Source organism: Triticum urartu, chromosome 4 (assembly GCF_003073215.2).
Source record: "Triticum urartu cultivar G1812 chromosome 4, Tu2.1, whole genome shotgun sequence".
NCBI classification, from domain to species: Eukaryota; Viridiplantae; Streptophyta; class Magnoliopsida; order Poales; family Poaceae; genus Triticum; species Triticum urartu.
The window spans coordinates 110,176,719-110,202,422 of NC_053025.1; the positions used below are offsets into that span (position 1 = coordinate 110,176,719).

General features: G+C 45.2%; 2 protein-coding genes and 1 long non-coding RNA gene across 6 annotated transcripts; 2 read left to right on the top strand and 1 right to left on the bottom strand.

Annotated features, from left to right (window-relative positions):
• Positions 1-1,742: 1,742 nt before the first annotated feature.
• LOC125550927 (transcription termination factor MTERF9, chloroplastic-like) lies at positions 1,743-3,269 on the top strand. The gene has a single exon (XM_048714055.1). It carries the CDS (start codon positions 1,852-1,854, stop codon positions 3,010-3,012), a length of 1,161 nt encoding a protein of 386 aa, XP_048570012.1. The 5' UTR covers positions 1,743-1,851; the 3' UTR covers positions 3,013-3,269.
• A 3,272-nt stretch (positions 3,270-6,541) lies between these two features.
• On the top strand, positions 6,542-9,389 carry LOC125553641 (F-box protein At4g22280-like). Its single transcript, XM_048717398.1, has 4 exons — positions 6,542-7,847; positions 8,082-8,243; positions 8,343-8,496; positions 9,129-9,389. The coding sequence occupies exons 1-4, from the start codon at positions 6,948-6,950 to the stop codon at positions 9,134-9,136; spliced, it is 1,224 nt and encodes a 407-aa protein (XP_048573355.1). The 5' UTR covers positions 6,542-6,947; the 3' UTR covers positions 9,137-9,389.
• Positions 9,390-11,524: 2,135 nt separating this feature from the next.
• LOC125550928 lies at positions 11,525-22,086 on the bottom strand. 4 transcript variants are annotated; one of them, XR_007302057.1, is made up of 7 exons: positions 21,481-22,085; positions 20,316-20,433; positions 18,608-18,826; positions 17,254-17,600; positions 15,699-15,877; positions 12,540-14,346; positions 11,525-11,975 (listed from the first exon to the last, which is right to left on the bottom strand). It is a non-coding gene; the product is annotated as an uncharacterized LOC125550928 (long non-coding RNA). The 4 variants fall into 4 exon arrangements; XR_007302058.1 differs by having other exon boundaries at positions 11,527-11,975; positions 12,540-14,225; positions 21,481-22,084; XR_007302059.1 differs by having other exon boundaries at positions 11,531-11,975; positions 12,540-15,877; positions 21,481-21,569; positions 21,685-22,086.
• Between the last annotated feature and the right edge of the window lie 3,618 nt (positions 22,087-25,704).

Sequence of the window (25,704 nt, forward strand, 5' to 3'; positions counted from 1 at the left end):
TAAAAAAATCATCAAAGTTCAAAGCCTAGCTGATTTGAACGGCTCATTCTCTGGGATCATCAATGTGCATTCAGGCTAATTCTTTGAACTTTGATCATCAATCCAAAGAATATATTTATTTGATTTTTAAATTTATTTGGAATTATTTGGATTTATTTAGATTTATTTGAATTGTTTAAATTAATCTGAATAATTTAGTCAAGGCCTTTGGATTAATTTTAATTTATTTGAATCTCACAATTTGGTCTAACTTAGATGATCTTGTCTACTTGGAGTACATAATCTACCGAGTAGTCATGTCCCAGTCATGCATCCATGCATCCAGTAGAAACATCTTGCATACATGATCAGGTGTCAAACTTTTAATCAAAATCTACTGAGTAATTATTGTGCTCATCCAGTAGCAACATCTTGCATACATGATCAGTAGTCATGTCGCAGATTTCTATTTACACTGAATTTGTATATCACCAAGAGCTCTACTAGTTCTAGATTAGATTTACAATGAATTATTTGACCAGTAGTCATGTGAACTCTTTGAATTTGTAAACACTTCCAGACTTGAGCATTCAGAGTTTGCAATTGCAAAAAAAAGGTCCCTTGTTCATGAACTTGTACTGTACACCATGCATTCAAGCAGAAAGAAACAAACAAGGTCTGAAGAAGAATGAATCCCTTCTCCATTAATTTTATTCAACATGATAAGTTCAGGTCATAAAAATCCATGATGTTGCATGAATAATTAGACAGTACACAGGGACAATTAACAGGACTACTCACGGAGACAATCACACATGATCAATTAACAGGATTAGTCCATGATATTCCTTACAGCTCCACAATTTAGATATCAATTAACAGTATGTACACACAACAAATAGCAGCAGATGGATTGGAATTCTTTCTGAAGTAAAATTAACAGGAGCTGGACCACAAACAGCAGCAGATAAATTAACAGGATTACTCCATGATGCTTCACCAACAGAGGAGGGATGTGGACGGCTGACCTCCTGTAATTCCTCAATTTCACCACCGTAGTCGTCCTGGTGCCAGCTGTTGCCGCCAGCCAGGCAGGCCAGCACGGTGGACGCGAAGGCGCCCTTGTAGTTGTGGCCGCTCGCTCCAGTAGACGAGGCGGCGGACGCGTTGGTCGGCTTCGACGCGCTGGCATACGCGACGCCGACGAGCTCCGCCGCAGACGCCTCTCCAGTGACCGTGCCGTGCATCGCCACCACCCGCTGCCACTCGTCTGGTCCCTTTTTCTCCTCCTGCTCTCCCCTATCTTGCCGGCGCCAGTGACCTTTTCCTCCATGGTGGCCGGGATTGGTGGTGGTAGTGGAGAATCGACGGGCAGCAAGCGCCGATTTTCCGGAAGGGGATGGGAGAAAGCTTGGAAATTTAGGGATGTGGGTAAGGGGAGCGGGGGAGCTGTGCGGGGGAGCGGTGGAGCTACACGGGGTAGAGGTGGATCCGCGCGGGGTTGCGGTGGAGCTGCGCGGCGGCGCGGTGTGCTTGAGCTACGCGAGGTCGCCGGCGTTGCGGGGGAGCTAGTGGAACTGAGCGAGCTGGCGGAGGAGACGATTGGACCGTGGGTTCGGTCAGATAAACTTGAAGGACTTTTTCAAAAAAATACCGCTGCGACATGTTTTTTGGGACAGAGGGAGTAATTATTTTCCTTGTATTCTTCTACGGGAATAGTGCGTGCTTGTTCTGGTTAACATTATTCGGACTTGTGAATTTTGGTTGCATTTGGTCAATCCGATTGAAAGCTCTATCTTTGTCTTGATACCTAGCAAAACCATTTCAGTCCGCCAGCCAACCAACGGCGACTTGCCGGCCGCCGCCGCCGCCATGCTCCAGCTCCAGATGCACCCTCTCCTGCTGCCCTGCGCCGGCCCCCACCCTACCACGGCCACGCTCTCCTACTCTCTCCACCGCCGCCTCGCTCTCTCCGCCTCCACCACCCCATTCTCAACGGAGGAGTACCTCATCGTCACCTGCGGTCTCACCCGAGCCCAGGCGCTCAAGGCGTCCAAGAAGCTCTGCCACCTCAAGTCCGCCTCCAACCCAGACGCCGTGCTCGCCCTCCTCTCCGGCGTTGGCCTCTCCCGCCCCGACATCGCCGCCGTCGTCGCAGCCGACCCGCTGCTCCTCCGCTCCAGGGTGGACAACGTCGCCCCCCGCCTCTCTGCCCTCCGCGACCGCCTCGGCCTCTCGGCGCCCGAGATCGCCAGCTTCCTCCTGGTGGGCGCCACGGCCCTCCGGTCATGCGACATCACTCCCAAGCTCGAGTTCTGGATCCCCTTCTTTGGCTCCTTCGGCAAGCTCCTCCAGACCATGAAGAGGAACAGGTCCATCCTGACCACCGATCTGGAGAAGGTCGCCAAGCCCAACATAGCGCTGCTGGAGCAGTGCGGGCTAAGTGTTTGTGATATTGTCAAGCTGTCGACGCCCTGCTCTAGGCTGCTGGTGTTCAACCCAGAGCGGGTGAAGGCGTTTGTGCTGCGCGCCGAGAAGCTTGGCGTGCCCCGCTCCTCGTACATATTCAAGTACGCGGTGGGTGTCGCATGTTCTATCACGGAAGACAAGGTCGCCGCAAGGATGGAGTTCTTGAGGAGCACTCTTGGTTGCTCCATGGACAAGGTGCGTGTTGCGGTTCGCAACAAGCCACACATTCTAGGAATATCCGAGGAGAAACTCCGTCTCAAGATAGAGTTCATGGTCAATGAGGTTGGATTGGATCCAGAGTACATTGTTGAGAGGCCCATGCTGTTTACCTACAGCCTGGAGAAGCGGATGAAACCCCGGTATTATGTCGCAAAGATCCTGCAGGCTAAGGGACTGATGAAGAAAAGTGTCGGCTTCCGGCGATTAGTTGGCTATGGTGAGGATAATTTCATTGCGACATACATGGACAGTCATCAGGACACTGTTCCTGGGCTTGCAGATGCTTATGCAGCAGCTCGGGCTGGGGAAATGCTTCTGATGTCCAGCTTTGAAAGCAGACATTGAAGGTTCATCATATATCTTAGGCTCATAGCTAGCATGGAACATTGTGCCCTGTTCGAAGCATGATTGTAGAAATCATGATTTTAGCCGCAGAACTATGGCAATCTGATTGCTCGTGATGCTATCCATGTTTCAGTTGTGAATTTCTGTGAAGCAACTTCATTGTCTCAGTTTTGCTGCCCTACAACTAATGTATCGTAGCTTCCTGTAATTCAGAAAGTGATGTTTTCACAGCTACATATTCGCTCCCTTGTGCCTTACATTCTGTTGCAGCTTTCAGGTTTCAGCTGACTTTTGTGTTTGCTTATAGGGGTAATTAAGTTCACATTTTTGTTGCAGTCAAATCATTTTTTGCTAAATATGCACGTTTGTTATTGTAGTTCAAATGGAACGGAGGGAGTACTAAATTTTCATTTTGATGAAATGGACAAATTCACCTGAGAAATGGAACTTTGCATCAAAACCTCATGTTAATCTTTTGTGTATAGTTAATCGTTAAACAGCAATGCAAAAACTATGCTTGTTAAAAGATTGATGTAGTGATAGAATTTTCAAAGGTTTGGATCTCATATGTGCCGATGTTCATGTTGACAATGACCTGGGACATGGTCGCCAGGCTTCTATGGCAACGATGATGGTGGGAGCGATGTCGGCGACATGGCAATGGTTGCGGTAGTCGGCTCTTCTCCGGCGTGTTCGCGGTATTGCCTCGGTTTGTTTGTTGCTGTGGAGTCGAAGCTACGGTGGTGGGGCCCTGTGGCATACGATGACTGGCTGCAAGTGGCCCGTTCGGCGATCTTCCGTGGCGCCAGCTTTCGCCTGGTTTTGTTCTTCCGAGTTCTTCATCAGAGTCGGAGCTGCGTTTGTCTAGCTGCAGGTCGACATGTTGTCGATGAGGTTGGGCTTTGCCCTGTGTGTGTCAGTGTTTGGGAGTGGGTTTGGTCCTTGTTATTCCGGTTTTCCGTAATAAACTGGGCAATTCTATTTTACTTAATTAATAGACGAGGCAATCTTTGCTTCCGTTTCAAAAAAAAAGAGTACATTTTTTCATGTAAAATGGAGCATACCTGTTAAGTCTAGCAACTTCAGTCATCAGCGCAGTATTTCGTTTATTTTGTACCAACGTAAACCCATAGGTACAAATCACCCGGAATCAATCTGTGGTTGAGTTGGTTAGGTGGACAGTGGTATCCCCAATCCATCAGGGTTCAAATCCTGGTGCTCGCATTATTCCTGGATTTATTTCAGGATGTCCGGCGATACGCTTTCAGTGGGAGGAGACGTTCCCATCGACGACGAGGCGCCTACGGTGACTTCGTAAATCTCAAGATGATATGCCGGCTCAGTCTCTCGAAGGTGCTCATAGGGGTAGGGTGTGTGTGTGTGCGTTCATAGGGATGAGTGTATGCGCGTGTGTATGAGCGCTTGTGTCTGTACTGATGCTCAAAAAAAAACCAATCAAACAGGGCATGCGAATGACATGGATAACTTTGCGGAAAAAAAACATGTTCAAATTCTATTGTTTTTGACCACACTTGCCCCCGTTGAAGTAATCAAATGGTTTCACCATTTATTTACTCATTTTTTTATCTCTTAGCTACATTAAATTTTCCTCAGGAAACCTGAACGAAAAAACTTTGCAAATTCTATCATTAAATCTTCACCATTTATTTTTTGTGTGCACATAATTGAGTACACCTAAATCGCCGTACTTGGTATGATGGTAGGTCAAAAGTGAAACAACCTAAATCGCTAGCCTAAATTCAGAAGGAACTGCTGGCAGCCAACTTATACACTTTGAAATCATCATGCCACGTTGAAATTGCTAAGGTTTTTTCGAGGGAGGCATGCTTAAGGCAACCAAGCAAAAACGATCTGTTCGCATCCAATCAGCATAGCCCACTGTGCAAGGCAAATACATTGTCCGCAAGGCGTGGATAAGCATCACCAAAGTTTACTTGCCAGAGAGTACAATACGACACAAGTTTTGAGTACTAGATCCATGAACCTATCTAAACAAAACTCACAAGTCCAACAGAGAAATCAGTGTAGCTCGGATACTGAGTACAGGAAATAAGCGTATGCCAACTGAACGCAAGTCACATAAGCAATTGTGCACTGGGTTCATCAGAATGGGACAGAGGGACGCGCACGATTCGATCCTAGTAAACAAAATCCAGCAACCACATGGTACCACATTCATCGACATCGCCTGCGAGTAAGCAACCAGGAAATAATAGACTAGCCGAACTTTTGCTAGAAACTGAAACCTGTATAAATAATAAAAGATGCAAGTGATAAGCACATGTGACACCTTCTAAAGAAATGATACAAGGCTACACGAAGAAATGGGGAGATGCAATCACATAGAAGAGGGGAGCTGAAATGCACACAATATCATATACAAAATTCAGTTGGATGATTGGGCCCACATAAACATTGAGCTAGCTATGTGAATGCTAAACGAATGCGCTATTGGCTGACCACTGCCCTTGTACTCAGGGCACCTCCAAGCCAAAAAAACTGTTCCATTGTGAGGATATAATAGGTCCAAGCATTTAGTGCATAACTGATTGCTAGTTTTGCTAATCAAACATTATTTCTCACAACAACTTAGACATGCTACTAACTACTAAGACCAACAAGCACCTTTTGCAGCTCTAGTTGTTGCTGCCCAAGAGATGAGGTCATAAAGGTTGAGTATTCATGATAAGTATAGCACCAATGGTGCATTAAGCCCAAATGTCGCTCATGTTTAGCTTTAGATATTCACTCCAATATGTTATGTGGATGTTATGTAACAGTCCAATAGGAAAAAAAATCAATTCTAGCTTCACCAAATGATCGAATGACTACTTTTTCAAAAAATTTAAAAATGCAATTTTTAACATTTTCATTGTCAAAATTAATCAAATACTCCCTCTGTAAATAAATATAAGAGTGTCTTCCCCCCACAGGTAATCTAAAGGTACATATGCAGATTACAGAAACACTGTACTAGTGAAATATGTCAATAGTTACTTACGCCCAAGGTCATAACTGTAAACATTCTGTTCAATGCTAATGTGATCCGTGGGTACTCCATAGGTACTAAGAATCTTTACAATTTGGTGAATTATCCCGTCTTCTTTGCAGCATTTGATTTCAACTATCTTGAGATGCTCGATACCAAGAATTGTGTCCTTGGGTTATACTTCCTCTATCCCATAATATAAGAACGTTTTTGACACACACTAGTGTCAAAAACGTTTTTATATTATGTGACGGAGGTAGTAGCATTTTTTTGTTTCAGTCACGTACTCTTCCGATAGAAAACAAAAAAACATTTTACTCAAATTAATCAGAAGCAAATGCTAATAACTTTAAAGACAAAATCTATGATATGTTCACAAGTTTAAAAAAATATTCATGATTTCACAAAATTGAGAGTGATAGCGTATCTCGGTGGTGCAGCAAAATGTGATCCTTTTTCCTAGTGTATATGTATAGCGATTGTTGGATTTAAATTTTCAGTGATAGGTAAAATGCGTATTTTACACTCGCCTCCTTTTAATCCCGTGAGGCCGGGACCCCGCAAGCAAACCAAGCTAGCTTCTCCCTCGAAGGTCCTGCGAATCTTCCATGTCGCAAACGCATTTCTCCAACTCCTCAACCCGGATGGTCTCCATGGCGCTCGGTTGCTCGTATCAGTAGCGACCTTCGCGTCGTTGGTCGGCCTCTGTACGTTGAGCATCGCGTCGGTCGCTCGTATCAGTTGCCATTCTTCTCTTCCACCCTCGGCTCAGGCGGGAAAGCTGCCGGCGGCGAGGTGCGGCGGCGACCCCGGCGCTTCCTGCATCTGTCTCCCCTCTTTGCCACCACGCCGGCATTCCGTGATCGTGTCTTGCACAGCTGTACGGTTGTGCCGCAGCTTCGGCGCCTGCCACCTGTTCGACGGAATGCCTCGGCCGCAAGAAGGCAACAAGAGGGCCGCTCTGGCCCGCGGCGAGGGCATCATCGGCGCCCTACCGGACGATCTCCTGCAGCACGTGCTCTCCTTCCTCCCGGCGCAGCAGGCCGTGCGGACCTGCGTGCTCGCCCGGCGCTGGCGCGGCCTCTGGAAATCCGCCACAAGCCTGCGCATCACCGGTGTCCATGAGTCGGAGGTGACGCCCGTCCAGGAGCTCCGCGAGTTTGTGAACCACCTTCTGCTCCTTCGCTGTCGAGCGCCGATCGACACGTGCGAGCTCAGGTTCGCCGTGGTCTCCGACGACGACGTGCCCCGTGTGAGCCTCTGGATCCGGCACATTATGCTCTGCCAAGTTCGGCTGCTCCGGCTCGATATCTCTCGGGACGGCTATGGTGTTTACTTTTACGTAGACAACCTGCCTCTTGCCTCTCAGCATCTGACGAGGCTAGAGCTCATTGACACAGGGTTAAACGACAGCTTCCTCGATTTTGCCGGCTGTCCGGTGCTGGAAGATCTAGTAATCATCAATGGCTGTTTCGTCCATGTCAGGAGGATCTCTTCAAAGTCTCTAAAACGCCTGGCCATTGCTGATAGCAGTTTCAATCAGCATGCCCGTACTCGTATTTACGCTCCAAGTCTCGTTTCTCTACGACTCGAGGACAACTGGGACAGGACTCCTGTGCTTGACAGCATGCCGTCGTTGAAGGCTGCATTCGTCAGATTTATCAAAGAATCTGTGGACAGGTGTTTTTATTCCGACTCTTGGGATTGCCACAACGAGGACTGTCAAGGTTGTTACGATCTACAGGCTGTTAACTCTCATGACTCGGTGCTTCTCAAAGGTTTATCAGAGGCTGAGAATTTGACATTGATAGATGAACATGACACGGTATGTATGTTTTAACCCCATTTACATTTGCGGTCCTATTATATATCTGTTGCAATATCTATGACCATCTAAATGATGCTTCTTAGAAAGTCATAAACAATGCAACCAGCTAGTAGAGCTTTTACATTATTCCCCACGCTCAAAACAATCATCATGTAATCTTGAGATAAAAAAAACAATCATCATGTTCGCAGTGACGATTAATTTGTTCTCTCTGGTTTGCAATTTCTGCAGTTTATTTTCAGAAGGGATTTGATATGGTGCCCTACATTTAGTAAGTTAAAGACCTTGTTACTCAATGAATACTGGTGCGTGCCTGACGACTTCCGCGCACTAGCTTTTATTCTTGAACACTCACCATTTCTGGAGATTCTCACTCTTCAGTTCTTTTCCAAGGTATATATACTTTGTCAAAATGGGAATTCTTTAACTTGCACTGTAAAGCTACACTATCTATTATCTGATCGGTTTTGATTCAATCTTTTTTGCCTGCAGGGACCTAATCATAAAGTGGAAATAAAAGGAGGTTACAATGCAGTGGAGACCTCAGCTGCAATATCAAAACATCTTAAGGCAGTCGAAGTCAAATGTAACTCGGTTGATGCGGAGGTTCTCAAAATTTTGAAGTTCCTTGGTACACTTAACATATGTAAGCTAACTATCAACAGCACCCCACGCTTTCTACATTTCTGCAGTTTGCCTTCATTTTGAAGTTCCTAGTTTAGTAGAAAGAGTGAATGTTATACCAGTAATGAGAAGCCTGCTCTGCATTTGGTGGGTGGAAAATAACTCAATGTGCTGTTTGGAAGTGTTAACTACAATGGTGTTTAGATTGAAATGCACTGCACAAATGGTAGCACGGCATGTTGATTTTGTTGAACAGTTCTGACATTTTGTGGCTCCTATTCCAGTTGCAATTCAGTTTGTTTACTTATTGGCTTACAATGTCAACATTATGGTCTATAATTATTTGCTAGGGCCATCTGATTCTTCATAATTAGACAGATTGTCTGAAAATCTTGACATGAGTATTTGTTATTAAACCACTGGATGCCATTGCTAGAAAGCTAATCCTAACAGTTAAATCAAGATCTCAACTCTAACCAGATGTTGAAACGTGCAAACTTTTGAGTAATTAGATTATTCTGCAGTTTGACATGTGAAAATATGAAAAATTATGGACTGAATCTTGTGGCCCATTGATTCCTTGTCAAGGAGCTGAAATTCCTTGTTTCCCAAGTGACACCCCCGCAAGCTTCTCATCCTTCCATACATGTACAGGTTTCTAGGGAGAGAAGACCTTGGCTGAAGACATATGGCCTATTTCATCTTAATTACTGTATTAAGGAACGAATGCAGTTTGCAGCAGTGACGAGGATGCGATCTTTTGTTGGACATTCATGTTGGTTCGACTCGGTGAAGCAGCTTAGAAAAAGTAGTGACATGTACTATTTTTTTAATCGCCCTCCCTTGACTGATTTATCTCGCTGAAGATGTATTTTGACTTCTGTTGTTGTATTAATGTGTCGGAACCTTGCGCCATATCTCATACTCGCTCCTTCCCGAATAAGGATGGCAATGGGTCGGGTTTGGATCGGGTAGGACAATATCAAATCCATATCCATATCCATGAAGACAGTCTTTGCCCGCTCATGAAAAAATCCATGGGTGAAAAATTGTATCCATGTCCAAATCTGATGGATATCCATACCCATTGGATATCCATTGGATCCTCTCGAGACATATAAATAAGACATAACACAATATTAACATAAACTCTTCCATTCTTCACCTCATGGCAGGCTAGGCTTCACTTATGGTAAATTAACATCCACTAACAACCTAAGATCATTTAGTATTTTTCTAACAGATGAGAATGACGAGTCATTTAAGGAGGTAAAAATAAGGAGAGGGGTGTTGGAGTATGTTACGGAGGGGATTGAATGTCAACTAAAAAAAGTTACGATGAGGATTGTGTAATTTCTTATGCATGTTTTAGATAAAAAAAATTGTAAAATTGTTGTGGGACATATGACCGTGGGGCAGGGATAGCATATTTCCCCCCATTAAGTCATACTATCGGGTCGGTTTTGGGTATATCCATGGGTACAAGATTATATCTATGCCCTATCCACAAACAATCGGGTCGGGTTTGGGCACCGCCCATGGACACAAAAGCATATCCAAACCCTATCCATTCGGGTCGGATATCCATGGATATCCATGTCCATGGATAAAATTGCCATCTTTATTCCCGAACTATTGTTAGGTATCTATATATATATATGTAAGACGACTAATTTGTGACGGAGGTAATATTTGTTAGTGTATTTATTGTTCATACGGCACTATTTTGTTCCACTAGTGAAACTCTTCAGATTTAAATGATCTGAAACACTTTCTGACTTTGATTCAAATGAAGGATAAATACATGGTTATGGACATAACTGTTATGTGCGAAGTATATACAAATGTGTTGGTTTTGAATTGCTAGAACTCCAAAGCAAGCAAAACCATTCTTGAGGCATCTTTTGGGGCTACCTGATAAGATAAGGGCATCTCTAACACCGATCCTCAAACCATCTCACACAGCCATCTTTTGGGTTCAGACGGAAAAAAGAACAAAAAACCGTGTCTGTTTGGGTCGCCGCCGCGTTGGTATTGGCCTCGGCACGCTCACTTGGAGGTGGAGGCGATGGAGGTGATTCCGTTCAAAAATGAAAAAGTTTACGACCTGTAGAACCGCAAGGACTGGAGTATACAGTAGTACGTACTCTGCAAAACTGCAAGGCAAAGCTGCGGCGGGCGTATATAATAGTCCCATCAAAAATGCTACACTCACGGGCTACTTTTTACTTAATCAACGGACTTTCCTTTTCTCCCTCACTAATCTCACCCCTCCCCCCCTGATTTTCAGGGTGGGCCCGCGTCACCTAACGCCCAATTAGCGCAACCCACGTCCGCTTAGCCCCGTAAAACGCTCGTAAAGCCCCCGTGAATGTAGCATTGCTGTAGTCCCATCAGCCATCACACAAGCAGCGGTAGCCCGTGAGGTTTTGCAATCAAGACACTCCACAACTCTAGTACGGATAGAGATCCAGTGACTTGCCTCTAGCAAGTCATGTTGTAACTGGCTCCCTCTCATCAGCCCTCCAAACAACATCTAACGGACAGCAGTGACCCAAAGCAAAAAAAAAGGCCTCCACACTACACCTGGGCATCCATCCAACACAGCTTAACAAAGAAAATGCTTCAGCCTTGGCCGTTCAGTCAACAGTTTTATGTCAGCTAACAATACAAATGTAACAATACTAACAGCTTATATATGTACTGAATAAAAGAATATGATAGAGATACGAGAACAGTTTTTTTGCAGAGGTAAGCTAAAGTTCCTTTTGGGTCAACATTTTCTGTCTTTATATGGTTCACTCATAGCACTAGTGGCTGCATTGAGTAAATCCTCAATGCATGGAGCAACGGAATCAAGTGCACTTCCATTGCGTGCTTCTCTAGTCCATCTCTTTAAGATATAATGTTTTGGCAATGTCTTTATGTTTCATCAAGTCAAGAACTTTTAGACCATGTCCACACAATATCCCTACCCTATTGAACATTCCACAACTACAAGAAACCTTTTGGGTCAAAGGATCATCCTATCACTATGTGCTCCTCCTCAAACAGCAAATCACCATGCAAACTCCCAATGGTAATAGCAAATTTGTTATTTCCATCCAATACTCTACAACATGCAACCAACAAGTGGCGTGTTTGTGGCAATTGAAGATAGTGGTTGTGTTTCAGTTCAACATCAGTAACTTCATAATTTTCTGCAGCTCGATCCAATCTAATAACCATCTGAACTCTACAATTAGTTCTTGTTTCAGCTCTAAAATGTTTTGGCTCACGGTCGGTTTGTCCCTTCCTTCTAATGCCTTCATTGGAACAAACAAATCTGCATGAAGTCGCCTTTCCATCAAATTTGTTTAAGTTGGTGCATCTTTTTCTCACATCAAAACCTATGTGACCCCCATATTCTACCCAAAACATCCAGGCCTCATGTGAATCTCTGAATCTCATACCAACTTGAGGTATCCTTTTGCTGATTTCTGTCATTGCACAACCCAAATTCTGCCAAAAACCAAAAAGACACGTACAATTAGTGGCGGACCGATCTGGTGACTAAGCAATGCAACAAGACAAGCTCATATGCAAAAAAACATTGGTTGTTATTCACAGTACATATACATGATTTGGTTGTTATGCACAGTACATGTCAATTTCCATCAGAGAAATTTAAAAGCTACTTCACATTGCTACTTATAAATTTCCATCAATACATACTTCAGATTTGCTACTTGCCAATGTCAATTTCCATGCTTTCACGGTACTTGTCATTGAAATTCAAAACAATACACAGTATATGTCAATTTCCATCAGTATAATTCAAAAACTACTTGTCATTGCATCAAACAATATTTCCATGCTTTCACTGTACAGTTTTCTTCAGATCTTCTATTAAGAGACACATCAAGCACAGTACTGAATTTCAATGGAAAAATTCTTAGTACAGTTCAATTTAAGGGAATCCACTAAATCCACTATCTGCACAACCGGTGGCGCTCCAGAAGAACCACGCCGTCGGGGAATTGCTGGTGGGACGAGATGGGATTGCGGTAGGGGCGCCTCACTCACCTGGTAGCTAGAGGGCCGGCGTCGGGGAGGGACGGGCGGGTCCGAGCGACGTGAGCAAGGAGGTCGGCCAGCGTAGCTGATCTACGGCGGCGCTCCTCCCTGGCCCGCGCGGGCGGCGCTCCTCCTCAATCTGCGGCGGCGCTCCTGCTCGATCTGCGGCGGACCTCCTCCCCAGCTCACGCGGCGCTTGCAGCAGCAGCTTCCCGGCCCGTCGGGGCACTCCTCCCTTGCCCTCACGGCCGCGCGACGCTGCCTACCCTCCGCGGCGACGGCACTCGGCTGCTCTGAGCTGGCTCTTCGCGCCAAAGCCATCCTTGTCCTCCTTTTCCCCGCCACAAATCTGTGCTGGATGGGTGCCTGGACATAAGTGTGAGCCTTTTTTGCTTTCCTTCACTGCGGTCTCTTGGATGTGGTTTCAACGGCAGATGATTGGCGGCCAGTTACAACGTGACTTGCTGAAGACGAGTCACTGGATCTCAGTCCCTCTAGTACAGTAGGTGAGCTTCTTCCTGGTGGTAATAACTGCTCTGTGCTCTCCACCACTCCATCTCGTACCCCATCTCGTCCTTGAGCTGAGCTGAAATAGAGAGCTCTCACGCGCTTTGTCTTCTCCGTTGGGGTTGGACGATTCCTTGCATTTGCGCAGCGGCGAGTGAAGCTAAGCCTCGGTGAGGTAAGCTCGTCTTCCACCGTGTTTTTCCCCCCGCTTCTTTGCTTCATTTCGTCATTGTTTTCTTGTGACCACAGCATCGATCCAGCGCGGTGGTGCTCACTACCTGTTCGACGGTAGTCCAGCTATTTTTGCAAGGCCAGGAAAGCATCCATGCCCGGCAGCGAGGATCGGCTCAGCGCTCCTCCAGCACGCCCTTGGCTTCCTGCCGGCGAATGACGCGGTCCGGACAAGCTTGCTGGCCGGCCGCTGGCGCCACGCCTGGAGATCCATCCGCCGCCTGCACATCAGCCCCAAGGACGGGTGGGACAGGCCCCAACATCTCAAGGATTTCTTGCACGCTCTGCTGCCCCCCGGCGACCATGGCGTGCTGCAAAGGAGGTGAGCTGGGGCAGTGCTGTGGCAGCTGTGCAGAATGTACTGGTGACGATGACCATAGCGGCCGCTGCGTGCTTCTTGGAGGCTTGTCGGCTGCTGTGAATTTGGAGCTGGTAGCTCACGCTGGAATGGTATACTTACTTGGAAATCCCATCTTTACTCTCCTTCATAATGTCATCCTAGCCTTCATAATCTGGGTTTGCATGTTTAGGTTATTCCCCATCCACACTCTGCCAGTTACAAACAAGGACAAAATTTTGCAGTCGGCGCCCTCATGTTTTTTATTTCATTACAAACAAGGACAAAATTTTGACAAATCGGGCAATCCTTGGCTAGAAATTTCGGCAGCATAACAGGCAGAAAGAAATGCATGCACAGGGGCAAAGAATTGCCATTTTGTATCTCAGATGGAAGGAAAACACTACAAGCGTGCAGGTACAACGGCTAGTCCATTACATACACCAAGAAACGACCGTTGTCATGAGCAGCGCCAGGTCCCATGTCCCTTGTTCTCAACAGCCTAGTTGCTTGGTCTGCCTCGAGTCCGAAAACAAACCTTTCTCTTCGCGCGCCACCAAAGCTAAAAGCTTAAACGGATTCGGACGACCATCTTCTTTTGCCTCTCATAGCTAGAAGCTCTTCGTCACAGCAAAAACAAAGAAAAGAATTGCCAACACATATGAGTTTAAAGCAAGAAACTACAAGCAATGTCCAGTAGGCTGAGACTAAGCTAAAAAAGTGCAATGTGTGTTCCATAATCTGCACACAACAAAACATATAACTTTCAGTCAGCCATCTAAGGACCCCCTCCTAGTTTGCGTTGTTTCCAACAACAAAACCCATCAAAAGTAAGATCAATCAACTCAGTCCGTTAAACTGCAGAGTTTTCTTAGTAAATTATCAAGAGTAAATAAGAGTTCCTCGAGTAATCATTAGTCACAGGGCATGCTAGCTATCAACGAGACTGAAGGGTTCCGATCAAGCAGCAATAAAAAGACAGCAATGTCCTAGTCAATCTTTAGCTACAAGTGTGCAACAAAAAAAGAAACAAACTTCCTTGTTTCACAAGGGCCGGAATTTTCACAGGCTGAGAAATATGACGAAAACTTGGCAATTAGTCAAACATACATGATCTAAAACAAAATTCTGCTTCGTCATGAACTAGAAAATGGCCACGACTTTTCATTCTCAACACCTAGAACCAGCCCAAGCTCGCTAATATATGCCTCCATGATCCCTTTATCTATCTATGTTCCTACAAGATAACTATTCCCTCCGTAAATAAATATAAGACGTTTTAGAGACTCGACACAAGTCCATAAAACGTCTTATATTTGTTTACAGAGGTTGTACTTTACAAGCAAAAATAATACTAGGCACATCTATGACTAAACTCTAAATAGATAGACCCCAGCAAAAACAATACTATGCCCAACAGATCGCTATCAAACACTAGCATAGTTTATATGTATAGCATATCTAACCTCAAGTAATAATCTGGAAGGGTGAGTGAACATTTCTACAACCAACTGCCACAATCTGAGTTGGTTAATTGGTCTGGAATTTGAATGCAGCAAACTGAGATGGCTTGACCTAAATGTTTGCCTTCTCATCGTGTGCTCTGAGAAGGACAAGAGGATCACATACGCTTACTCCATTAAAAATGGATTGTGTGACTCAAGGTAATTGTGATGAGTCGTTTGCACCACCAGTTGGGTGAGCAATTTAAGGAGAAATGTGCGCCTGAACGGTGCTATCGAACAAACAATTCAAAAAACTACAATTTCAAAATGGGACTTGGCCACACCTATGTCTAGAAAGTGATTCCCCCTTGTACTACCTTCATGAGATTTTGACTTCTTATCCTGACTCAAATCATGACATGCAGATTCTGGGTTCAAACCCCCAATACTACTCTTTACCTATAGAATATAAAAAGTGAAATGGCGAAAATCAAACTGAGAGTCTGCAATTCAAGCACATCACAGTGCAACTTTCTGTCAACTGTCAGACATGGCCATCAAGGCATCATTTACCAAAAACCTAAACAGTTGTGGCTCGATGATCACGTGCCCAGAGCAAGGGGGGGAAGAGAAGGCGGGAGGTCTCACCTTTAATGTTTGTAGCCATCGTTGACATTGGAGAGCTGGACGAAGACGATGAGACCAAGCTGAAGATATTCAAAAGGCGGCCGCCGCATGCGCAAGACCTTGCTGGTTTGGGATCTTTACGTATGTCATATATTTGGGCAGAGAGGAGCTCCAAGTTGATACTTTTGGTTCGCAAGCCCCTGCAAAAAGGTTTTCTTCCAGTTCTAATCAATCAATCATCAATGAAGGAGTGTATATCAACTCAACCAAGAAATTTTGATTAATTATGCATGTGCGCTTCCCTGTCATGCTCCAGCTTTTACTAGTAAAACCAGTTCTGCATCCAACCATACGTACATACATGGTATTGAGGAAATTTTCACATCACGCCCATGTATGCTATGCTATGCTATGCTATTCTATTGAAGTGAAGTATGGATGATTCCAAGCCTTAAGACAAAGACACACCGGCATTGGGTGGCTGGCTGCCATTTGATTTGATTTTGATTATTTGGCTCTAACTAATTAGTCTAGTCCAAGTAAATACACCTTGTTCCTCAATCAAATTTGCTTGGTTTCTCCTAAAGAAAGAAAGAAAGAAATAAACTGCAGACGAGTACATCCATCCATCCAGTTGGAATGCCAAAGTTGCGAACTACTAGTACCCAATTTTCTTGCGTGTGCACACAAATTAATAGTAGTCTGAAATCTGCAGAAACGAGCACCATCTACCACTTAATTGCAGAGCAGATTTGCTACTATCGATATGTTCATTAGGGAAAGATAGCAACTCTACCTTGCTGTAAAAACTCCATTAATCAATAAATCCAGCAATACAAGACCTCACTAGGAGCTTGGCGGAGTCACCAGCACCACCAGCTAGTTAAAACTAACATCCCACCTACACCCCAACAACTCTAGCACCACAACCAACCCCTCAAGCTTGAGATTGTGAGCCATATAAAGGCAATGTTCCAATTTTCAGAAAAATAAAGGAAGATCGGGGTAGCATCTCTTCTTCTCAGATTTAGAGGAAATCCTCAGCAGAGACAAGGAAATAGCACATGGTCAAAGATAAGTACTAGACGCCTGTACGTCACACACAAGAACACGCCACAAAAACTCATGACCTGCTACTCTATGCAGAACACAAGCACTGCACAAACAATTGGTACTCACCATTGGCATAGGTGTAAATCACGCTACATAAGGAAGACCCAAACATGCACATGACACAGTGATACCATGTACTATAACCAGAATCTACAGTGAGAACCAGTACCTACCTATTTAGTGAATCAATTGATATTCACAACATCAAGGAAAGCATACAATTGCAGACTAAGGCATAGCCTAGTGGTGGGAAGGGGCTGATGCCTTCCCACCCACCCAGCTTCAAGGCACAGTACTTGCAATTTGGGTTTGTTGCACCAATTATACTGTAGGGGGTTCCGTTACAGTCTTTCTATAAAAAAAACATGATAGAAGAAGTACACCTAGAAGATCAGAGTTAATTAGCAAGCCAGAGGACCTAATTAGCTCATGTAGCAAGCCTTAACATTCTAAGGCACAATACCTGCTTCATCATTATGCAAGGAGACCAAACCCTGACCAGACATGGCCATGAACGCAGCGCGACCACCATAGCCATGGCTCGATGGCCATGAACGCAGCACGACCACCATAGCCGTGGCTCGACGGCCATGAACTCGACCACCATAGCTGTTTTGTAGCTGATGCCGAACAAAACCGCCTCTGTCGCACAGCAGCAGGACCAACGGAAGACGCCATGGCCGGAGACCGAGCCTACCACCATGAACCTTGCTTGGCACGATGAACCCCTTATCTCCTTTGCATCGGTACTGGCCGAGGAGGAGGTGGTCCATTGAGCCATAGTAGCTGGACCTGGAGGTTATGACACAGCTGGACATGGTAACCACAAAAACAAGTCAAAGATTATCAACAATTCTGTTAAAGAAACATAAAATTTATATTATGATTCAATTAGAAGGGACAGGGTTGCCCAAGAAACTCATAATGCACTGATTGTTTTTAAGGCGTCCTGCCTTAGGCGCTTAGGTAATAAGACGCCCTGGCAGCGCCTTACAAATATGTCCGCCTTAGACGCTTAGGCGTTGCCTAGGCGCTAGAGCGGGTGGTGCTCGCCTTAGGTCGCTTTGCCGCCTTATAAACAATGAATGTACTCATAGATATAGTAGAGCCATAGATTATCTATCAAACATTCAATTGGCTGAGAAACTCGTAATTAACATCTTGATACCAGGCCGTCTACAAAAATTTATTGTCTTGTTAACAAATGCAATCAGCCAATAAAGGACCAAACTGGACCAGCCCCACACACAACCATAAAGGACCAAACTGGGCCTAGAACCAGCTATACAAGTAATGAACTGAAATGAAAGCCGCGACAATATACATATATAAAAATCGATCCCATGCACGTTCACAAATCTGTGTACTCATGCATGTTGCTAATCAAAGAAAATGGCAAGAGTAAGATACACACATTCAGGATGGATTTAAGCTTCACAAATCCATGATTTGCTACACATGGAGATTTGACCATTCCAAACATGAGGCATAGTTAGGAACTCTTCAATTGAACATGACATGCATCAAACATCCAAATAAAAGCTATGTGCAAGTGCAGCATAATGATTCTTACTACAAAAAGGGGAGAAAACATGCAGAATGATTTACTACATATGATATATGAAGCTGGATCAGTACCCAGACACCATTAGAGAGGATAATGCACCACATTTAGTTACAACAAGCATCAGCCGCATACTATAAGGTACCAGCAAGCAAAGACCAAATTAACAATTCTCGCCATAATGGCACGACAGGAGTAGGTACCATACAAATCAACCAAGTATATGGGATCCAATAGAGGCAAGAAAGGTCACCTTTGCCAAAAACGGACTTCCTAGGTGGTCATGTTGAGCACCTTGGTGGGCATCCTCAAAGGGCCCTCCGCCAGCAGTTGCTTGTCCTAGGCACCCTTTAAGGTCACCTTGACCTATCCATGGCGATCCAGGTGATCTGCTTGATGTCATCCGAGGAGCTGGTGAGGTCGATCACCTTCTTATGCACCCGCATCTTGATCTTGTCCCAGGTGTTGGTACCTGATTAACAAGCAAGACATCCTTTTTAGACCAAGTTTTGTTTTCAATATATGATAAAAACTTCAGCGGAAGCGCAGAAATTGCAGCACATGGAGATGCATAACAGTCATAAATTGTTTTCCAATGTCAGGCATCCAAGCATCACAATCCTCTTCTAGAAACATCACTACCTAGTGCCACTATATATAACAAGCACATACATCATCACAAGAGACCAAAATTAAGCATACGCAAACAGGGAGAAATTTTAGTTTATTTACTTTAACCAAAAAGGGTTGTTGCATATTCATCGAAACTGAACATTCTAAAGGGATGGATGGTCCAGTTTTACTCAAAGTTTAACCATGATCACCACTAACACATCAGCATATATACTCATGCTTTCATCCTAGATTATTTCATCATTATACACGGTAGATGTGATAAGGTTAGATAAACAGTGGAGTGGGAACACCACAATCAAGTACACTACCTCTTTGTTCCTATACAGTCCTACATAGACTGGGGCAAAGATAAGAAATATGCTGCTTTTAGAATGGGGGATTCTTTCAGCTTGATTTGAAAGCAGTTCAAGATAACAGTCAGATCAGAAAATGACAGTCTACTATTTAATACAATGATAACAAGCGACCATGTCAACAACAAGAAGAAAATGAGGCTGGGTAAACCAGCACACGACCAAAACAGACCACCCACGGCCTGAAGCACCAATCACAAACAGCAGCACACAAACATGGACAAGGAAAACACTCCAGCACACACAACAAACCAAAAAGCTCAAAAGAAAATCATGGTTAGAAGAAGAAGCTCCAGTGGTGAGTAACAACAGCAAGTAGCCACTATCTGAACATATCAATCAACAGAATCAAAAGAATCACAGAAAAATCATAAATCTTCTCTAGAGCAAAGAACAGTCAACCATGGCCAACAAAAACAGATCTTAGCCACTGGACACAATTAATACTACATGAGCAAACTGACTAATTCGACCAAGGAACATATGTTCACCCGGCATCGCTCACCAGCACCAAGTAAGTAGCGAGCAAACAGCGATTGATCTCCGAGCAGCACAACAACTCCGATGCTATGAGAAACTGAGGTGTAAGGTAACCTGTCATTTTTGTTGGCTAAAACTCCCACTAACCAAGAACACAACTTCGATTGCAGGCTCACGTAAGATCATTTCCCCCTGAGGGGCCAGCAAGCAAAAAGCTGTTCAGTTTACATGTAACAAAGAAGACCAAATGAATAATAAATCCAAACTAGAAAAGGGGGGAATAGAAAGGAAAATAAGCTACTTTATTCGAATTCAATAACAAGAAAGGTTGTCTCAACACCAATCGACAAAAATGGGACATATTTTATGCAGATTCTGAACAATGAGAATACAGAGGTGCAACCATACAAGCATAACTGACCGTCCATGTGCAAATTCAGGCCGGAGGAAGGAGACGAACCGAGTGTAAGGGGAGACGAGAGAAATACTTACATGTGTCCATCCATGGCGTCGGAGCAGCAGGAGAGCGGCGTCCCAGGAGGGAAAGAAGGAAGCACACGGACCACCTGCACGCGCGCACATCAGGGAGGGGAGCGGCTCCAATCGAAACCTGTTCAGATAGCATAGCAACACACACAGTGGTTAGTGGAGACGGTAGAAAAGTTAAACAACAGACATACGGATTGCTGTGGAAATTTGCAGGAGAATCATTGTATGTCGCATACATGGCTAGAATAATTTTCAGGTGCATATACTGCGGCACCCTTTCGAAAAAACACATGTTAAATATGCACCTTTTGAGAACATTTTCATTTGTGGTTCTATATTAGCTGCTGATACAGGTAAAGAAGTGTATCATATATGATGTTAGTCTGAAACCACCATCGCCCATTATGAAAAAAAATAGCTTGAGAGGTGATAAAGAATTATTTCAAGAGTTATTACATGGTCTGGGAATGCAACCGTCTCAGATTTGAATGTGTCTAGAAGATGAATGTATCATCATCATCTTAGAGTTAGCAAAACATCACCATCGTGGTGGTGGGTTGTCAGGTTAGCAACGCTGCACTTTATTAGAATATAAAGAAGGGTATGTTTCTAAAATGCTTAAAATATGGATGTCAGCTGCCCTTAGCTTTGCTTCCAACAGTTTGAATGGAGGAAATGTGAAGTAGTAACCCCACCTTACTAGCGCACATAGCAAGGCCCAAAGTCAGGCGGAGAATGCAGTGCAAGTTACAGAGGTGTATTAGGTGTTGACAATTAAGGCCAACTGTAGGACACATTCAATTTGGCAGTGTCTTGAGCATACATAACACAAATACACATGCTGACGATGTATTTGAAGAAAGCAAGACTACAAATTGTCAGTCAAACAGAGTTCAACAAGTCGTCAGTATACTTCCCTTTTATCCCAAAAAGAAGACTACAAGTTGAAACAAGATAGATTCGTAGGTCACATGCGCATGAGCAGATAGATGCACTCTAGCAAGCTAATGTGGTGCGGTTTTCAGTTTTCTTCTCTCCTCCCGTCTCTGAACGAAGAAAGTTTCAGTTTTCTTTTCTTCTCAGACCTCGGCTAATGTGGTGCCATGCAGCAAGAAAATTCAATGGCACCCACAGCAGAGCATGAGAGGGAGAGGGAGCAGAGAGATACCTTCCATGGCGTCGGCCGGCACTAGGGTCGGAGCAGCGGCGACACCTCCATGGAGAAGAAGCAGACCGTCTTGTAGGTGGTGCAACTGCCTGCGCGCATAAGGGAGGGAGGCAGGGGAGCTGCCAAACCGCATCAGGCTCCAGGCCTTCCATGGCGGGATCTCCATGTCCATGGAGAAGAAGCTGACGGACCAAGACACCTGACCTTCCATGGCTGCCGGGCCGGTGCGTGGTTGTGTCCGGCGCCGTGGTCGTTCACTGGGAATGGGAGCAGCTTGAGCAGAGGAAGGGCGGCGTCCCGAGAAAGATAAGGTTGCCGCCCCCACACTCCTGATCTCCCGGAGCAGAGGAGCTCGCCGACGACGGGTCTGGGCGTGCCGCCTGACCTGACCGGTCGTGGTGGATCTCCCTCCCTCTTCTCCTATCTTGCCTTCTCTTCTCCCGGTCGGGGAGGAGGAGAGGGTGAGGGAGGCCATGGCCGGCGGTGAGGTGGGTGTGAGCGGTGGGTGGTGGCGGCGGTTCCTCGGGAGCGGGATGGGGGGCTGTGTGTTAAGTGTGATCCGTGCGTTGTGGGGTAGGTGGGGGCGTCTCCTTCCCTTTTCAATGGGTGGGAAGGGAAGGGTTCTCCTCAATCTTGATTGGTCGCTGGTGTTTTACCCACGGATCGATCTCATCTTTTTTCATATTCTAATTGGATATGCATATCGGACGGTGATCTGAATAGATGGATGGTGGATACTGTGTTTCCCCTCTTGATTGGCCGGTTCACCTCACCACGGATCGATGACGTGGGAGGAAGTCTACTGCTGTTGTGTTGGCTGGGGGTTTGCGAAACAAATCAAGTTAGTCTACTGCTGTTATGGGGCTTATACCTAGGAGGGAGGGCGTGGATTGTTGCTATGCTCTGATTGGTTGTTCCATGCATCACACGGATCGATCCTTTGGTTTACTCCATGGGTAGCACTGTTTCACATGGATCGTCAGCATCACTCGGGTGTCATCGGTGTGATTGATTAGTGGGGTTGGCTGCTCCATGATTTGTCCTATCCCCATCACCCCACGGATCGATGTCCTGTTCGGCCGATCTCATCCGTCCGTGCTATCCGACGGATCCAATATAACTGTTCATCCACATCTGACAGCGCGCGGATGTCATGGATGGACCGAGTCATGACTCCACCAGGCATAATATTTTCAAGGTTTGTATGAGAGCGGGACCGGGACTGGGACCTGGAATATTTCCGCAATAAATTTTGGCGTGATCTGAAATATTTTGACAGGAATATCTAGCTTAGTCGCACAACACTTGGGAAATATTCTGATTATGATTGAACCAAAGATTCATTTTACATGTGCCTTCTTTATTTTCAAACTTTCCATCCAAACCACATAAACATCCTTTTGTCATCTGTGATAGTATATATCGAGTCACTGATGTTACGTGCAGTTCGGTTTTTATTATCCTGTTAGGAAAAGGTTTGTATGAGAGCGGGACCGGGACTGGGACCTGGAATGTTTCCGCAATAAATTTTGGCGTGATCTGAAATATTTTGGCAGGAATATCTAGCTTAGTCGCACAACACTTGGGAAATATTCTGATTATGGTTGAACCAAAGATTCATTTTACATGTGCCTTCTTTATTTTCAACCTTTCCATCCAAACCACATAAACATCCTTTTGTCATCTGTGATAGTATATACCGAGTCACTGATGTTACGTGCAGTTCGGTTTTTATTATCCTGTTAAGAAAAGGTTTGTATGAGAGCGGGACTGGGACCTGGAATATTTCCGCAATAAATTTTGGCGTGATCTGAAATATTTTGGCAGGAATATCTAGCTTAGTCGCACAACACTTGGGAAATATTCTGATTATGGTTGAACCAAAGATTCATTTTACATGTGCCTTCTTTATTTTCAACCTTTCCATCCAAACCACATAAACATCCTTTTGTCATCTGTGATAGTATATACCGAGTCACTGATGTTACGTGCGGTTCGGTTTTTATTATCCTGTTAGGAAACTTGCAAGGCTTTCATTATAATAATCCTTGAATGTGCTCATATAAGAACGCTCCATCCATTGAGAAAGGGCAGTGATAGGCGCCGGTGCACCGGCCCAACTTTCATCCGGTCGCTTGGCAGCCATCTGATCTGGCAACTCCAAAGAAGCAGATTCGCCCGTGTCTAGCCAAAAAAACCACCGTCTTGAAGCACTCGTAGATCTGCCGTCGCGTCCGTCGCTGTAGCTCTCCGGCGTCCGCCACGTCCGTCACCGCAGCTCGCCGGCGTCCCCCACGTTCTGTCGCCGCAGCTCGCTACCCCTCACCACAGCTCGCCGCCCCTTGCCGTAGCTCACCGTCGCCGTCGTCACATGCCCTTCCAATCTCACCGTCATTCCCAAAGCCTAATGGCGCTTGCGGCCAAAGCCGGTTCCAGTAGCTCGCACATCCCATTCGAAGCACGACGTCGCCGCCTCCGGCTCACCGTCGTTGTCGATTTTGCAACACTATATTTCAGCAAAAAAAAACAATCTCAGCAACTACGAAAAACAAAAATAGTCAATTGAAGCAAAATTTTAGCCAGTTCCAGCAAAAAAAATTGTCGGTTCCAGCAAAACCATGGGCCTTCGTCGCCGGAATGTAGCAAAAATTTTGGCCGGTCGTAGCAAAAATAAAAGACAGTTCCGGCAATTTACTAGGTTCCAGCAAATAAAGCTCCAGTTTCAGCAAAAAAATCAACAGGAAAAAAGAGCTCCAGTGATTGTAGCAAAAATAATACAAGGTTCCAGCAAAAAAAACACCGGTTCCAACAAAAATCAAATTCAGTAGGGGAGAGCTCCAGGGGTCGATGTAGCAAAAAATATAGCTAGTTCCAGCAAAAAAGAATGCCAGTTCCAACAAAAACACCTCGCAGGCAAATGTCGGCTGACAGTTCCAGCACCATATCAAGCACCGGCGAACCCGCAGGTGGAGCTTTGCACCGCTGGATGCAGCTTGCCAAACGTGTGTTGCAGCTCCACCACCGATGGCTGCAGCTCCCATAGCAGCCGGTTGTAGCTCGCGCCGGTCGGCATGACGCCGTCAGATGCAACTCAAACAAACATCGGTTGCAGCTCCGCCTACCCGATGTTGTAGCTTCCCATACCCGCGGTTGCAGCTCTGCTCCAGCGCTGGTGGTCGCTGTTTCTGCTACCGGTGGTGGTCGTGTAGCACTCCGGTGTCAGCTAAAGAAGTGGATGGGAGAGAAAAATGGTGGGGCGTGTTGAGGAAAGGAATGGCTGAGCTGAGCACCTCCCGTGAAAGAGATAAGGATGGATGCGGAGAAAAGCGGTGCGTGGGACCCATGGCTACAGGAGGGGCGTTGGGTTTGTTTTTATCTCACGAGGCGTGTGTGACCGGTCAAATCTTCGGCCGGCGCGCCATCTGGAAACGTTTACCATTGAGAAATCATCCAGCTAGTTGCGACATGGGTCACAACAACATGATCGGATTGCACATAAAATAATAAAGCATGGCATTTTCATTTTAACTCGCGAATAGGGAGTGGGCCTGAAATATTTCAGGAGTCTGGGCCTGAACGTGGTAGTGGGACTCCGTGTCACATCCCTAGTTCTGGTATGATCCTAGGCTTGCTTTGTGCATCATGTTTAAATTTCAAATGAATTTGAAATGGGGAAAGTTGCAAACCCTAGCACCAAAGTTTTTTCCAATAGGTTCAACTTTAAAATGGATTTTCAATGAACCCAAAATGCTCTCCAAAAATGTTCATGCTCTTTGGATAATATTGGGAACAACAACCAGAGGTGATGCACATTTTTGCTACACATTTTGGATTTTTGAATCAATGCATAAAAATTTGATTTGGAGCTGTTAAATTATATAAATATTTTATTGGCTCCAAAAATGTTGGGAATTGGTGAGGGCCTCTGGAATATTATATCTAGATGCCACAAATATTTTCAGCATTTATGGAAGTGTTTTAACATTTCTTTTGGTTCCAAAACAAATGTTAGAAATAGAAAAATAAAACAGGAAATAAGAAAAACACCTACCCAGGCCACTTACCTGGTGGCCCACTGGCCGGCCCAGCCCACCTGGCGGCTTGCCAGTCATCTTCAACCTCTGCAAGTAGGCAGAGGGAGAGACCTCGCACGCGGCCGAGCGCGCCACCTCCTGCTTCGCGCTGGCTATCCTTCCCCGAGTCCACCTGCACGCCCAGGAGATG